Source organism: Mustela nigripes, chromosome X (assembly GCF_022355385.1).
Source record: "Mustela nigripes isolate SB6536 chromosome X, MUSNIG.SB6536, whole genome shotgun sequence".
Lineage (NCBI taxonomy): Eukaryota > Metazoa > Chordata > Mammalia > Carnivora > Mustelidae > Mustela > Mustela nigripes.
Genome location: NC_081575.1, coordinates 77,847,672 through 77,863,077, shown reverse-complemented (window position 1 = coordinate 77,863,077; position 15,406 = coordinate 77,847,672). Strand labels below are relative to the sequence as shown.

Below are 15,406 nucleotides of genomic sequence, written 5' to 3'. Positions count from 1 at the left end.
ACAGGTAAAAATAACCCAAGTATCCAAATGGATGGATATACAAAATGTGCTGTGTGTGTATACGTGTTTCTTCCTTAAAAAGGAAGGAAATTATGATACAACATGGAAATCAACTTTGAAAACCCTATGCTAAGTGAGATAAACCAGACACAAAAGGACAAATACTATACTGATTCCACTTACATGAAGTACTCAGAGGAAACAAATTCATAGAGACAGAAAGTAGAATAAAGGTTACCAGGGATTGAGGGGAAGAGGGAATGGAGAGAGAATGCGTACAGAGTTTCTGTTGTGGTAATGAAAAGGTTCTGGGAATAGCAGTGATGGTTGTTTAACAATGTGAAAGTACTTAATGCTACTGAATTGTACACTTAACATATGATTAAAATGGTCAATCTCAGGTTATGTATATTTTACCATAATTAAAATATATAACTACCTAGAGATAGCCTGTTGGTAAAATAATGTTCAGTAATAAAGATACAATGAAGCAGGCTTTACCTCAGTGGCCTTTATATAGTCTCAGATATACAACACTAAACTTAGAAAACTAACAAAAATGAGGGACAGTCAATAAAATGTGGGTAAAAATAATTTCTGTAAAGGACCTATCACCTTTATTAATCATAATCAATAAGGAGGTAAAAAAATCAAAGGACTAACCTACTGATTTAACTCGACAACTGTCCAAAGCTCAAATTAACAGGAAATAAAAGCTAAAACTAAAGGGATATATCCATAAGAAAAACACAAGTTGTGTTATAAATAAACTTAGAATACTAATTCTTAGACATAAATAGCCCTATCTATTTTACCATTATCATGACACAAGGACATTGGTCAAATATGAAACACTTGGGGAGTTGATGGTCAATTTTTTCTTAAGCTATCATTTTTTTCTAAGTACTTACCTGAAGGTGACAATTCAGAAGCACTCTACTATCAGTGACTATTAAACTGAAAGGTGAAGGTGATGAAAACTTGTCACAACACAAACAAAACCCAAATTCCAGTTCAAGAAAAATTCGGCACATGATATCAAAGTCCAAAATGGCAAACAACATGCACTGATATACTTCACCCCAGACAGAATGGTTTGTGTTCCATTCAAAAATAATAACTGGTATTATTCAAAGGTCACAAAATGACCCAGTCCAAGGGAAGAGTTTAATGTATCCATCTGTTGTATCATTTCACTACATTTGTACCCACCTTTCTGATTTGTTTTGGCGAATACATCCTTCAATGATTTCTTTCACTTCAGGATCAGTGACTTTATTGAAACTGGCTGGTTTTATGCCCTGAGAAAAGAAAAACAGTTTCTAGTCACAAACTAAACAATTGATTGAAAAATAGTTTCTAGTCACAAATTAAGCAATTGAAAGCTCAAGTCAATATGACACTTATTAACATAATAATTTTTAACACTAAACCATATTCAAACTTTAAATGAGATAAATATAGACATATAGTGCAAACTTAAACAATTTGTTGAAGATATTGTCACAGTTCTAATAGTCTATAATAAATTTCACAGTGAAAAACTGTGAACAATCTAAATTTCTAACAAGAGATACAAATTATGTGATAAATATATATGCTGTTATGCAAAAAATAAAAATGTTCTCAGAGTATTTAATAACATGGATAATTCTCTTATTGCAACATTAAGTAGGGAATAAATATTTGATCCCAAAATATACATGCAAGCATAACACCAATTAACAAACTGTAATAAACAAGTCTTCCAGAATGGCGAGAAGCCATAATCAATCAATATATATGTATGTTTGTGTGTGTGGGTGTTGTGTATATGTATTTCTGAGAAATCTATATTATTTTTATCATTAAGCAATACTAAAATATAGAGAGGAACTCAAAGCTAATTATCAGATTCTAGAAATTCAGTAACAAATTAGTAAGGTCCAGACAATTAAAAATGTTTCTGTAGCTATTAGCTGCCTGAATCTGCTTATTTATATTCTATTACCCTCAAATTATGAGTTTTAGATTTAAAACAATAATCATTAGGGGCGCCTGGGTGGCACAGTTGGTTGAGCATCTGACTCATGGTTTCAGCTCAAGTTATGATCTCGGGCTCCTGGGATCAAGTCCTGAGCGGGGTTCTGCACTCAGCATGGAGTCTGCTTGAGATTCTCTCCCTCCCTCTTTCTGACCCTCCCACTCATGGGCGCGCTCTCTCTCTCTCTAAAATAAATAAATCTTTTTAAAAAATCATTACAGTTATTTAACAAAAAACTCCAAATTAATCTAGAAGGAGAAAGATATCATAGAACAATTGCAATCTAAAGCCTAGTTCTGGGTCTGACATACTTCACAGGATACAGAATCAGAATGCCCAGTATCACATAGTAGATAAATTGGTGAGATTAGGAGTTAAGTGGGATCTCAAATTCTAGAAGCTTTCTTACAGATGGAAACATGAATTATGATATAATATTTTTGTGACTTTAAAATAAGATAATAAAGTCACCATTCAAAATATGGAGTTACATCATTCTACTTATAGAAAAAGTCCTTTATGGCCTTCCATTGATCTCTTAACCTATTTCCCAGTCCTGGGTAATTACTGCTCCTAGGTGAAAATAATTGGGGAACTGCAACTTAAAAAATTGAGTACACAGTTTTTTCTATTTGTTGCTGTACAATGTACAGACCAAGACTAAAAAGACATTCTAGCCTTACCTCTTTTTCTCAGCTCTTTGTTACAGTCCACACTTAAATTTCCCATATAGTCTAAATGATGGCTTTTTATACTTGGTTTGTTCAAATCAGGATTCAAACAAGGTCCTCATAGTGCATGTATGGCTCATACCAAGCTTACAAGAGGCAACTATTACATTTTCAAGAATTTTGCAAGCTGACTGTTAAACATAGTCATTTACAAAATTTAAATTACATAAGCTTATAATTAAATAAATTATATCAACAACCAAGGTAATAAATACTGAAAATATCAGTCAGTCCTTAATTATTTTACTACATTTTACTATTATTTATGCTCTTGAGGTTTATTCTAACCATATGGTGGAAATATCATTTAAGTTCCACTGTGTATACTGTCTCCAAACCTGCATTCAGTGAGGTCACACTGGTGACTTAAACTTAAAAAAAATTTTAAACTTAAAAGTCACTGTGGAAATATTTAACACCAAGGAAATCAGGAAATGCTAAAAATCAGTGTTTTTTCTTTTTCAGAGAATTGGTTGTTGAACATTTACCTGCTCACCACTACTTTAAGTCTCTTGTATTCTTTAACAGTTCCTCCCCCTTTTGCTTTCATGAAATTGATTTGCTGGAGAAACTAAGTCATTTGCCCTACAGAATGGCCCACATTCTGGAATAGTGGCCTTATTTCTAGTCTCCCTATACAATTATCTCTAGAGTCAGACCAACTTAGGGTCAAAATACACCATTATTAGTAGTGTTTGAACTTGGGCAAGTCACAACCTCTGGTTCTCAGTCTCATCATTCATAAATTGAAGATAGTACCATCTTGTAAGGATTTAAATATGAAAGTATACAGTATAAGCATGCATTTTAAAAGGGTACCTATTAATATCAGTTACTTTAAACACTTTGACAGTCTCTTTCTTGGCCTATTCTAGAGCCACCCAACTGGATTATGAAACAGACCTATTCTGAACTATCCTAAGACTTTACTTCTACCTCTCTTATATCCCTTACTCTATTCCTATCCTCTGATGTTTATACCTGTTTGTGAATTTATCCATACTAAAAATGCAAGCTCTTTGTGGGTAGCAAACACTTCTTATTCATCTTTACATTCCTTGAAATTTGTAATGCAACAAAATACTCCTAACAGGGAATCAAATACTATAGCTATTGAATAATATTTTGAACACCCTTTTATAATCAGGCTTTTAGAACCAGAAACCTTCAAAACCATTTAGTCAATCTTCATTATTCAGCTTTGAAAAAATAATATCCACCTAATAAATGTAAAAGTGATTTACAAACAAGTGGTTATAGATAATATGTCTGTAAATTTACCCAATTTACTAATACAGAGCATTTTATGTGACCCCAATAAAGTATAGGTATATAACATAAATCTAAAGCTTGTTACATTAAAATTATTTTAAATTTAGCACTGTTATATAGCACTAAACCAAAATTAGTTTTAAAATAACTTTACCAACTTCAACATGAAATGTGACAATCTAAGAAGTAAAAAGAATAAAGTTATACCTACACTAGTTACTTTACGGTATATTTGAGCTGCATTCTGGCACTCAGAATAAGGGTACTCTGAAGTAGCCATTTCCAGCATACACATTCCAAAAGCATAGACATCTACAGATTCATCGTAGTGCTCTTCATACATCTCTGGGGCCATAAACTCAGGAGTCCCTACAAAATAACACCATATCCACATCTTTATTAAAAAGAAAAATGTATCCACCAATATCACATTCCCTCTGCCATAAGGATTACCAGAGTTAATTTCTGCTCCCTAAACCAAATTTCTAAATATTTGCAGAATACTTGCTATACCTATATAAAGTACTTCAGGAATTTCCTTAACTTTCTATACTCATGGAGTACAATCTGTAACACTCAAGATTAGGTAACAATTACTAAAATCTGTTTTTTTTCTTTTTTTGTTAATTTTTAAAACGTTTTTATTTCTATCCTTCCTGTATAAATTTTTCTGAACTAAATTAGTAAATCCTCTTCCTTAAGTCTTCAGAACCTTTTAATGATCTTTAATATATTCCAAAAAAGAAATACACTAGGATGTCTCTGAAATAAGTCAATATGTAATAGATATTTCAAAGCAAATTCACATTCTAGTCCAGGAGTCAGCAAACTTTTCTGTAAAGAAGCAGATAGTAAATATTTCAGAGACAACAGTCTCTGTCACAACTACTCAACTTTGCCACTGTAGTGCAAAAGCACCCACAGACAATACATAAATGAGTGGATATAGCTGTGTTCTCATAAAGTGTTATTTACAAAAATAGGCAATGGGGCCAGATTTGGCTCATGGGTCACAGTTTGCTGATCCCTATTCTAGATATAGACAATTAGCAAAATCTCCCTTTATCCAACCAATAAACTATAAAAGTTTAATCACCTATAACACTCTTAGCAAATGATGTTCGCATTAAGGTGGCTAGGCCTAGATCACCAATCTTCACAGATCCAGTGGGTCCAGTGATGAAAATATTGTCACACTTCAGATCCCGGTGAATAATGGGAGGAGTCCTAGTGTGCAAGAACTGCAACCCCTTTAAAATTTGCCTGCACCAGCTCCTTAAGACCTTTGGTTTCATGACTTTAAATCGTTTTAAGTACCTACACAAAGAAACAGAAGACCACATGTAAACACACATACCTAGTTTATTATATGAGCACTATTAGGGTAAATCATGTAAGCTGGCTGCTATTGTAAGTACTATGCTTGCCATCACTGAACTGTTTTTCTATTCTCTGTTATAGAAAAACAATTTTAAATCTAAGGTTTCAGGGGCACCTGGGTGGTTCAGTGGGTTAAGCCTCTCCCTTTAGCTCAGGTCATGATCTCAGGGTCCTGGGATCGAGTTCCGCATCGGGCTGTCTGCTTGGCGGGGAGCCTGCTTCCCCTCTCTCTCTGCCTGTTTCTCGGCCTACTTGTGATCTCTCTCTGTCTCTCTGTTAAATAAATAAAAATCTTTAAAAAAAAATCTAAGGCTTCATTCTTAGAGAAGATATCCTGCCAAGTTTAGCAGTTTTTAGTATTTTTAATTCAAAACAAGAATCATTCTAATCAGAGTATCCTTTTGTGGAAAGGTAGCACAATTTCAAAAAGAAAGTTCTTCTCTACTTTCTAATAACTGCTTATATAAGGTCACCACAGGGTTTAACTATGTAAAATTTTACTGCAAAGATGCTAGGAAACAGAAAAACTATCTCACATTCAATAGTTATAAATAACTGATTACACCATCAAATGAAAAACTGTAGTCAGAAATAAAAGTAAATAAACTATAATTATACAGTCCTGTTCACTAGATATGTGAATGGAGCCATACCCTTGAAATTTCATTATTTTTACAAAATGACATTACTTCTAATTCTAAAATTCTATGTGATCCCACAAATATTCATTTCTCAATACTGTATTTTCTTTTTTGTTTTTAATACTGTATTTTCTAATGAACTTCATTAACATCCTAAATTTTTCAACCTGCCCTGAAGCACAGTCACTAGATTCAGATGCTACCTATTCTTTAATCAAGTAGTTATTTTAGTATATGTGCTGCCGAAGCGAGCACATCAAGTAGTTATTTTATAAACAACTTTTATGACTCTTGAAAATTATATCCAAGTAAAACTTCATTGGCACTGTCAAAGTCAACTTACGTCTTTAAAGTTCCTGATGTCATAAGTTCAGTCACCAATACAATACATTTCTTTCCTTTTAATATAGATTCCCAGGAATCATAAAATCGAACAATATTAGGATGTTGGAGACCCTTTAACATTTCTGCTTCTTCCTTGAACCTTTGCTGCTCAGCTTTGGTTAATTTACGATCCTGAAATGGAATAAGAATTTCCAAATTAGGGGTGCCTGGGTGGCTAAGTGGGTTAAAGGCTAGGCCTTCAGCTCAGGTCATGATCCCGGGGTCCTGGTTTGGGTCCTGCAATGGGTTCTCTGCTTGCTGGGGAGCCTGCTTCCTTCTCTCTCTCTCTCTGCCTGCCTCTCTGCCTACTTGTGTGCGCTGTCAAATAAGTAAATAAAATCTTTTTAAAAAAAAGAATTTCCAAATTAGAGTCTAGAAATTCTCATGCACATGTGTAACATCACTCAAATGTGCCTTATTTTGTTGTTTTCATTTATGTATGTATTTATCTTCACCTATCAATTTTTTTCTCAGGACCTATATAATCACTGATATATTTTATTAGGTGGATACTATGACTCCTCCCATTCAACAGTGCCCCAGCACTGTTCATAACTATGGCAATGGGGCCAGAGTTCATAACTATGTTATAGTTCATAGTTCATAACTATGTTATAAATCCACCTACAAAATCATTACCTTAAAAATCAATACCTCATATGATAACTAAACTTTCTGTGATAATCAATTCATAATATATACAAATATCAAATCATTATGCTATACACCTTAAACTTATACAGTGTTATATGTCAATTATATCTCAATAAAACTGGAAAAATACAATTTCCTTTGCTGGCACTTTGGAGAACAGTGTGGAGATTCCTCAAGAAATTAAAAATAGAGCTTCCCTATGACCCTGCAATTGCACTCTTGGGTATTTACCCCAAAGATACAGATGTCATGAAAAGAAGGGCCATCTGTACTTCAATGTTTATAGCAGCAATGGCCATGGTCACCAAACTGTGGAAAGAACCAAGATGCCCTTCAACAGACGAATGGATAAGGAAGATGTGGTCCATATACACTATGGAGTATTATGCCTCCATCAGAAAGGATGAATACCCAACTTTTGTAGCAACATGGATGGGACTGGAAGAGATTATGCTGAGTGAAATAAGTCAAGCAGAGAGAGTCAATTATCATAGGGTTTCACTTATTTGTGGAGCATAGCATATAGAATGGAGGACAAGGGGAAATGGAGGAGAAAGGAGTTGAGGGAAATTGGAAGGGGAGGTGAACCATGAGAGACTATGGACTCTGAAAAACAATCTGAGGGTTTTGAAGGGGCGGAAGGTGGGAGGTTGGGGGAACCAGGTGGTGGGTATTAGAGAGGGCACGGATTGCATGGAGCACTGGGTGTGGTGCAAAAACAATACTGTTACGCTGAAAAAAAATTAATTTTTTTAAAAATTTCCTTTGCTGGAAAAGAAAAACAAGGTATCAAAATGAAAAAACATAATAATCAAAACAAATAGAAGTTTCCATAAATCTGAAATTTCCACATCTATAGGATCTACAATGTCAGGATAGGAATAATCAAAATGTTAGACATTAGGCATTTATTCTGGTTAAACTTCTGAATTGCCAACATACTTCCAGACAGAAATACAAGATTACCATCCAGTAAAATACCTTCAAACAGGAACTGGACCTCTAATCTGCTACATTAAATTCTAGAAGTCAGAGGAGCAACATTTACAGAATTCTGAGGGAAGACTGTAACCCCAAAACTCTGAACCCAGACAAGCTACCAACCAAATTTATAAGGGAAAAAGAAACACATCTTCATGAAAACAAGGACCCAAAGTTTACCATACCGTACACCCTTTCTGAAACTATTACTCAAAGAATTTCAGTAAAAATCTAGCCAGATAACATCATTAGAAAAGGAAAGTATGACATACAATAAATAGCATGAAATTTCCAATAATGCTTAGTCAAGGCTAAGTAATCATGGTTAATGTGGTTATTAAAACAGAAGGAATTTTCTAAATAATAATTTCAATAGAAGATATGTAATGCAAAAAGAAATTCTGCAATTAAGACTCTAGATGATCACTGGGTGTTATATGTAAGTGATGAATCACTAAATTCTATACCTGAAACTAATATTACACTGTATGTTACATAACTAGAATTTAAATAAAAATTTGAAACTATAAAAAAATAAATTGAATTTTTAAAAAACAGAAAAAGAAGAATAAAAATTTTTGTCTTCTGAAAGTGAGAGCAGGAAAGGAAGGAGAGAACTATTTTAAGTTTTGATTTTGACAGAGAAATAATCAAGTAGCCTAGTTAAAAATTTAAGTATAATTTTCATTTCAAGATGACTGACAACATATTAAATTAATTCCCTTCTCTTCCTAAATCTCACCAAAATGACAAAAGAAATACATAAGCAAATCCACAGTAGTATCGGAAATATGAGAAGGGTTAAATTTTTTTTTTCTGGTTGCAGTTTTACATTTTTTTTATTATTTTTTATTTTTTATAAACATATATTTTTATCCCCCGGGGTACAGGCCTGTGAATCGCCAGGTTTACACACTTCACAGCACTCACCATAGCACATACCCTCCCCAATGTCCATAACCCCACCCCCTTCTCCCAATCCCCCTCCCCCCAGCAACCCTCAGTTTGTTTTGTGAGATTAAGAGTCACTTATGAAATAAAAAATAAAAAATTAAAAAAAAAAAGAGTCACTTATGGTTTGTCTCCCTCCCAATCCCATCTTGTTTCATTTATGGAAATATGAGAAGGGTTAAATTTTTTAAAGATAAATAATAAAAACATTGATAGAATATACTTTTATGAAACTCAAGAGAGTAGAAGAAATGGTAACTTGATAGACACAAAAGACTTCCATTAAAGAGGTTGTTTTATTTTTTTTGAAAAAAATAAGCTACTGGGATTTCATCAAAATAAAAATCTCCACAGCAAAGGAAACAATCAACAAAACTAAAATGCAACCTACAGAATGGGAGAAGATATTTGCAAATGACATATGTGATAAACCACATAAAGAGCTTATAAAACTCAACATCCAAAAAAACAAGTAATCCAGTTAAAAACTGGGCAGAAGACATAAGTAGACATTTATCCAAGGAAGACATAGAGATGGCCAAGAGACACAAGATGTTCAACATCACAAATCATCAGGGAAATAAAAATCCAAATTACAATGAGGTATAACACCTGTCAGAATGGCTAAAATCAACAGCTCAGAAAACAACAGGCATTGGTGAGGATGTGGAGAAAGGGGAACCCTCTTGCACTGTTGATGCAAATACAAACTGGTGAAGCAACTCTGGAAAACAGTACGGAGGTTCCTCAGAAAGTTAAAACTAGGACTCCCCTATGATCAGCAATTACACTACTAGGTATTTACCTAAAGCATCCAAAAATACTAAATAAAAGGAATACATGCACCCTCATGTTTATAGCACATTATCTACAGTAGCCAAATTATGGAAACAGTCCCAGTGTCCATCAACTGATGAATGGGTAAGGAAGATGTAGTGTGTATATATGTATACATACACACACACACACACACACACAATGGAATATTATTCAGCCATAAAAAGAATGAAATCTTGCCATTTGCCACAACATACATGGAGCTAGAGAGTATTATGCTAAGAGAAATAAGTCAGAGAAAAACAAATAACATGATTTCGCTCATATATGGAATTTAAGAAACAAACAAATGAGCAAAGGGAAAAAAGAGAGAGAGAGAGGCAAACCAAGAAACAGGCTCTTAACTATAGAGAACAAACTGATAGTTTATCAGAGGGGAGCTGGGTGGGGGGATGGGTTAAATAGGTGATGGGGATTAAGGAGGGCACTGGTTATGATGAGCACCTTGTGTTACATGGAAGTGCTGAATCACTATACTGCATACCAATAATATTATACTGTATGTTAAGTAACTGGAATATAAAGAAAAACTTTATGGGGCTCCTGGCCAGCTCAATCAGAAGAACATAAGACACTTGATCTTGGGGTCATGAGTTTGGGGCCCATGTTGGGTGTAGAGATTACTAATATGTATTTTTTAAAAGAGGAAAAAAGGGAAAACTTTTAAAAAGAGGTTTTTTTTTAAAGACTTCATGATAACCCTAATAAAGCAGCACATCAGGGCTGTGGCAATTTCATTTTTGGTTACTTTATTCACATTATTCCTTGTTGTGTGTATGGAAATATATAAAGGGATATTCAGTGCAGCATGGATTGGAATTGTGAAAAATTAGAAACAACTAAAATGTCAGTAATAAAGTTTATTATATGCCAGGTACTGCTCTAAATTTTTTAATATATTGATACATTTAGTCCTACAACAATCCTTTAAGATAGGCATTACTACTGTCATCTTCATTTTGCAAATGAAGAAACTGAGGTTAAGATGGTTAGGTAACCTGCCCAGGATCAAATGGGCTAAATGTGGGTTATAGCCAAATAACAAGTTAAAAGAATGAGGGAGATCTATGTATACTAATGTGGATAGGTCTCTAAGACATTCTGCTGAGAAAAAAAAAAAAGCACTTGGAAAAAATTACAAGATGGTAATTTGTACATAAAAAAACCCATCCTCAACAATGCTTTATTTTCTATTACATACTTAAATGCATAGATATAGGATGAGACAGATACACAAATGAGTAGCTGCAATTATATTTGGAAGGGAGAAGACTGGCATGTGAGTCTTTTCTCACATGATGACTAACTATATGGTACACCTCATAGTCACTCAGCAGTATCTCTTAATTTACTGAATATCTTTTATGGGACTATCTGAAGCTTAGTCTCCTAAGACTTTTTATATTTAACTTTCTCATCTATCTGGAGTTTCCTGTACATGCAGTCTTTTTATCTCAATGGTTAGTTGGTTGTGCTAGCACCACTTTAACTACTCTTTTCTCACTGACTTGAGGAAAATGTTTGTTGTATATTGTCTCTAGTTATACTGGATTCTGCTTCTTTTCACTAATCTGTCCATTCCTATGATAGTGGCTTTCAGTATGTATAATGCCTGATAAGACAAATCACTTCCCTATTCATTATTTTCTTGGCTTTCTCATCTCTTTATGTTCCATATAAACATTAAGATCACTTTTCCAATTAAAACAAAAGAATCACTTGGAATATAATTGGACTTATAGCAAATATACAGACATTAATTTGGAGAAAACTGTAACTAGGAAGCCATCTAAGAAGATGGTGTGTATCTTTCCATTTGTCCAGAGTTCCAGTAAGGTTCTTTGGGGGAGAGGGAGAGCAAGGAGAAAAACCTGTTACTCTTTTAGCTTATTTTTTTCCTGAACCACATATTTAATTTTAATTTATTTGAAAATCACTTAGTAAAACAGATTCTTTCTGATGTATAATTCCTTAAATTTCGACAAATGCATAAAGTGTATAACCACTGCCACAATTACACACAGAACAATTCCATTGATTCCACCCTCTCCCCACCGACACACACAAATTCCTTTGCGCCATCCTTTTCTAGTCAAACCCTCTTCGTACTCTTAAATTCCAGAAACTACTCATCTATTTATTATTCCTATAATTTTGCCTTTTCTGGAAAGTCCTATAAATGGGAAGAAAGTATACACAGACTTTTGAGTCTGGCATCTTTTACTTAGCACAATGTCCTTTAGATTGATCCATATATTGTTCTATCAATAGTCTGTTGCTTTTAATTGTTGAATAGTATTCCACCTATGAATGTACCACAATATGTTTATCCATTCCCAGATGAAAAACATTTGGGTACTTTCCAGTTTGGGGCAATTACAAATAAAACTACTATAAACATTCATGTACAACTGTTTGCATGAATATAGGTTTCCTTGGATAAATGTCTCAACTGGGATTGAAGGGTCATATGGTATGTTTAACTCTGTAAGAAACTGAGAGTGCCAGAATGGTTCTACCATTTTGTATTCTCACCAACAATGTATTAGAGTTTCTCCACATTATCCTCACTAGCAGTTGGTCCTGTCAGGATTTTGTTTCATTTGGTTGGGTTTTAGCCATTCCAATAGGTATACTGGGGTATCAGATTATGGTTTTAATTTTCATTTCCTTAATGATTACTGAGGGTGTGCATCTTTTTTTGCGCTTACTTGCTATACATCTATCTTCTTTGCTGAAATGTCTGTTCCAATCTTTAATCCATTTTTAATTAGGTTGTTTTATCTTATTGTTGAGTTTTGAGAGTTCTTTATAGATTCTGGATGCAAGTCCTTTGTCACGTATGAGATTTGAAAATATTCTCTGCCACTCTGTGGATTATCTTCTCATTTTCTTAACAGTGTCGTTCATAACACAAAATATTTTAAGTTTGTTGAACTCCAATTTATTGATTTTCTACTTTTATAGATCATGTTTTCATTGTTATATCCAAGAACTCTTTGCCTAACCAAAAGTGGAAAAGATTTTCTCAGGTTTTCTGCTAGAGGTTTTACAGTTTTATGTTTTACATTTTTAGGTCTATGATCTATTCTGAGTTAAATGTTGTATAACATGTGAAAATTAGGTGGAGGTTCATTTTTTTTTTAGTATGCATGTATAATTACTCAAGCACCTTTTGTTGAAAAGACCATCCATTCTATGCTGAATTGCTATTCTATCTTTTTCAAAAACCACTTGACCAGGGAGCAGCTGTGTGGTTCAGCTGGTTAAGCATCTGCCTTCAGCTTAGGTCATTATCCCGGGGGTTCTGAGATCAAGCCCTACATTGGGCTCCCCATTCAGTGGGGAGTCTGTTTCTCCCTCTCCCGCTCCCCACTTGTGGCTCGCTCTCTCAAATAAATAAATAAAATCTTCCAAAAAAATAAAAGACAAAATAAAATAAAAATCACTTGACCATATCTGTTTGGGTCTATTTCCAAATTCTATTCTGTCCCACTTATCTATGTGTCTACTTTTTGCCAATACCAAACATGTCTTAATTACTGTAACCTTGGAGTAAGTCTGAAAAATCACTTAACAGGAATTCATTAAACTTCTTTATCAAAATTGTTTTAGGGGTGCATGCATGGCTCAGTGGGTTAAAGCCTCTGCCTTCCGCTCAGGTCATGATCCCAGGGTCCTGGGGTCAAGCCCCGCATTGGGCTCTCTGCTTAGTGGGGAGCCTGCTTCCTCCTCTCTCTCTGCCTGCCTCTCTGCCTGCTTGTGATCTCTGTCAAATAAATAAATAAAATCTTTAAAAAATTGTTTCAGCTATTCCAGTTCCTTGCCTTTCCATATTAATTGGATTAATCAAATTAAAATCAGCTTGTCAACAACTACAAATATTCCCACTGGGATTTTGATGTAATTGTCTTGAATTTGTAGGTCATATGGAGAAAACTGACATCTTAATATTAAGTCTTCCAATCAACCAATCCATTTATTTGGATCTTCTTTGATTTTACTTTTTTTTTGGTTTTCAGCATACCGATAATGCACATACTTTATATACACTTAAGTATTTTTCTGGTGCTACTGTAAATAGTATTTTTTAAAAATAACAATTTCATGGTAGCATTTCTATACACTAATAATAAAGTAGTAGAAAGAGTAATTAAGAATTCCATTTACAATTGCACCAAAAAGAATAAAATACCCAGGAATAAACTTGACCAAGGAGGTGAAAGATCTTATACACTGAAAACTATAAAACATTGATAAAAGAAATTGAAGATGACACAAAAACATGGAAAAATATTCCATGCTCACAGATTGGAAGAATTACTATTGTTAAAATGCTCATACAACCCAAATGATCTACATATTCAATGCAATCTCCATCAAAATACCATCAACATTTTTCACAGAACAAGAGCAAAAAAACCCTAAAATTTTTTATGGAACCATAAAAGACCCCAAATGGCCAAAGAAATCTTAAGAAAGAAAAATAAAGCTGGGAGTATCATGATCTCAGATTTCAAGACGTACTACAAAACTGTAGTAATCAAAACAGTATAGCACTGGCATAAAAACAGACACATAGGTCAACAGAAAAGCACAGAGAACCCAGAAATAAAACCACACTTCTATAGTCAATTAATCTATAACGAAGGAGGCAAGAATATACAATGAGAAAAAGACAGTCTCTTCAATAAATGGTCTGGGAAAACTGGACAGCTACATGCAAAAGAGTGAAAACAGACTTTTCTTATACCATACACGAAAATAAACTCAAAATGGAGTAAGGACCTAAATGTGAAACCTGAAACCATAAAAATCCTAAAAGAGAAGACAGGCAGTAATTCCTTTGACATTGGCTATAGCAACATTTTTCTAGATATGTCTCCTAATGGAAGAGAAACAAAACCAAAAATAAACAATTGGGACAACATCAAAATAAAAAGCTTCTGCACAGCAAAGGAAACCATCAATAAAAAAGTCAATCTACTAAATGGAAGAAGGTATTTGTCAATGTTATATCTAATAAGTGGTTAATATGTGAAATATATAAAGAGTTCATATAACTCAACACCCCCCCCCCCCAAAAAAAATGAGATTTAAAAAATGGTGAGGGGTGCCTGGGTGGCTCAGTCAGTTAAGCACCCAATTTTTTATTTTAGCTCTGGTCATGATCTCAGGGTCATGAGATCAAGCCTCGTGTCCAGCTTCATACTCAGCAGGGAGTCTGCTTGGGATTCTCTCTCTTCCCCTGCTCTCCTTGTGCTCTCTCTCTAAAATAAATAAACCTTTTAAAAAATGGCTAAAGAATCCAAACCAATATTTTTCCCAAGAAGACATACAGATGGCAACAGACATAAAAATATGCTCAATATTACTCATCATCAGGGAAATGCAAATCAAAATCACACTGAGCTATCACACTGAAAGGTCACACTGAGATGTCAGAATGGCTATAAAATCACACTGAGGGGACGCCTGGGTGGCTCAGTTGGTTAAGCAGCTGCCTTCGGCTCAGGTCATGATCCCAGCGTCCTGGGATCGAGTCCCACATC

At 34.2% G+C, this 15,406-nt stretch overlaps 1 protein-coding gene across 1 annotated transcript in view; it reads right to left on the bottom strand.

Moving 5' to 3' along the window:
- WNK3 (WNK lysine deficient protein kinase 3) overlaps nucleotides 1–15,406 on the bottom strand; it is a 169,660-nt gene that overhangs the window by 111,850 nt on the left and 42,404 nt on the right. Inside the window, exons 4-7 of the mRNA XM_059385248.1 lie at nucleotides 6,391–6,563; nucleotides 5,123–5,343; nucleotides 4,238–4,395; nucleotides 1,213–1,301 (exon numbers count right to left, since the gene is read on the bottom strand). Of these exons, the coding sequence (XP_059241231.1) occupies nucleotides 1,213–1,301; nucleotides 4,238–4,395; nucleotides 5,123–5,343; nucleotides 6,391–6,563 (641 nt within the window). The remainder of the gene's footprint in view (nucleotides 1–1,212; nucleotides 1,302–4,237; nucleotides 4,396–5,122; nucleotides 5,344–6,390; nucleotides 6,564–15,406) is intronic.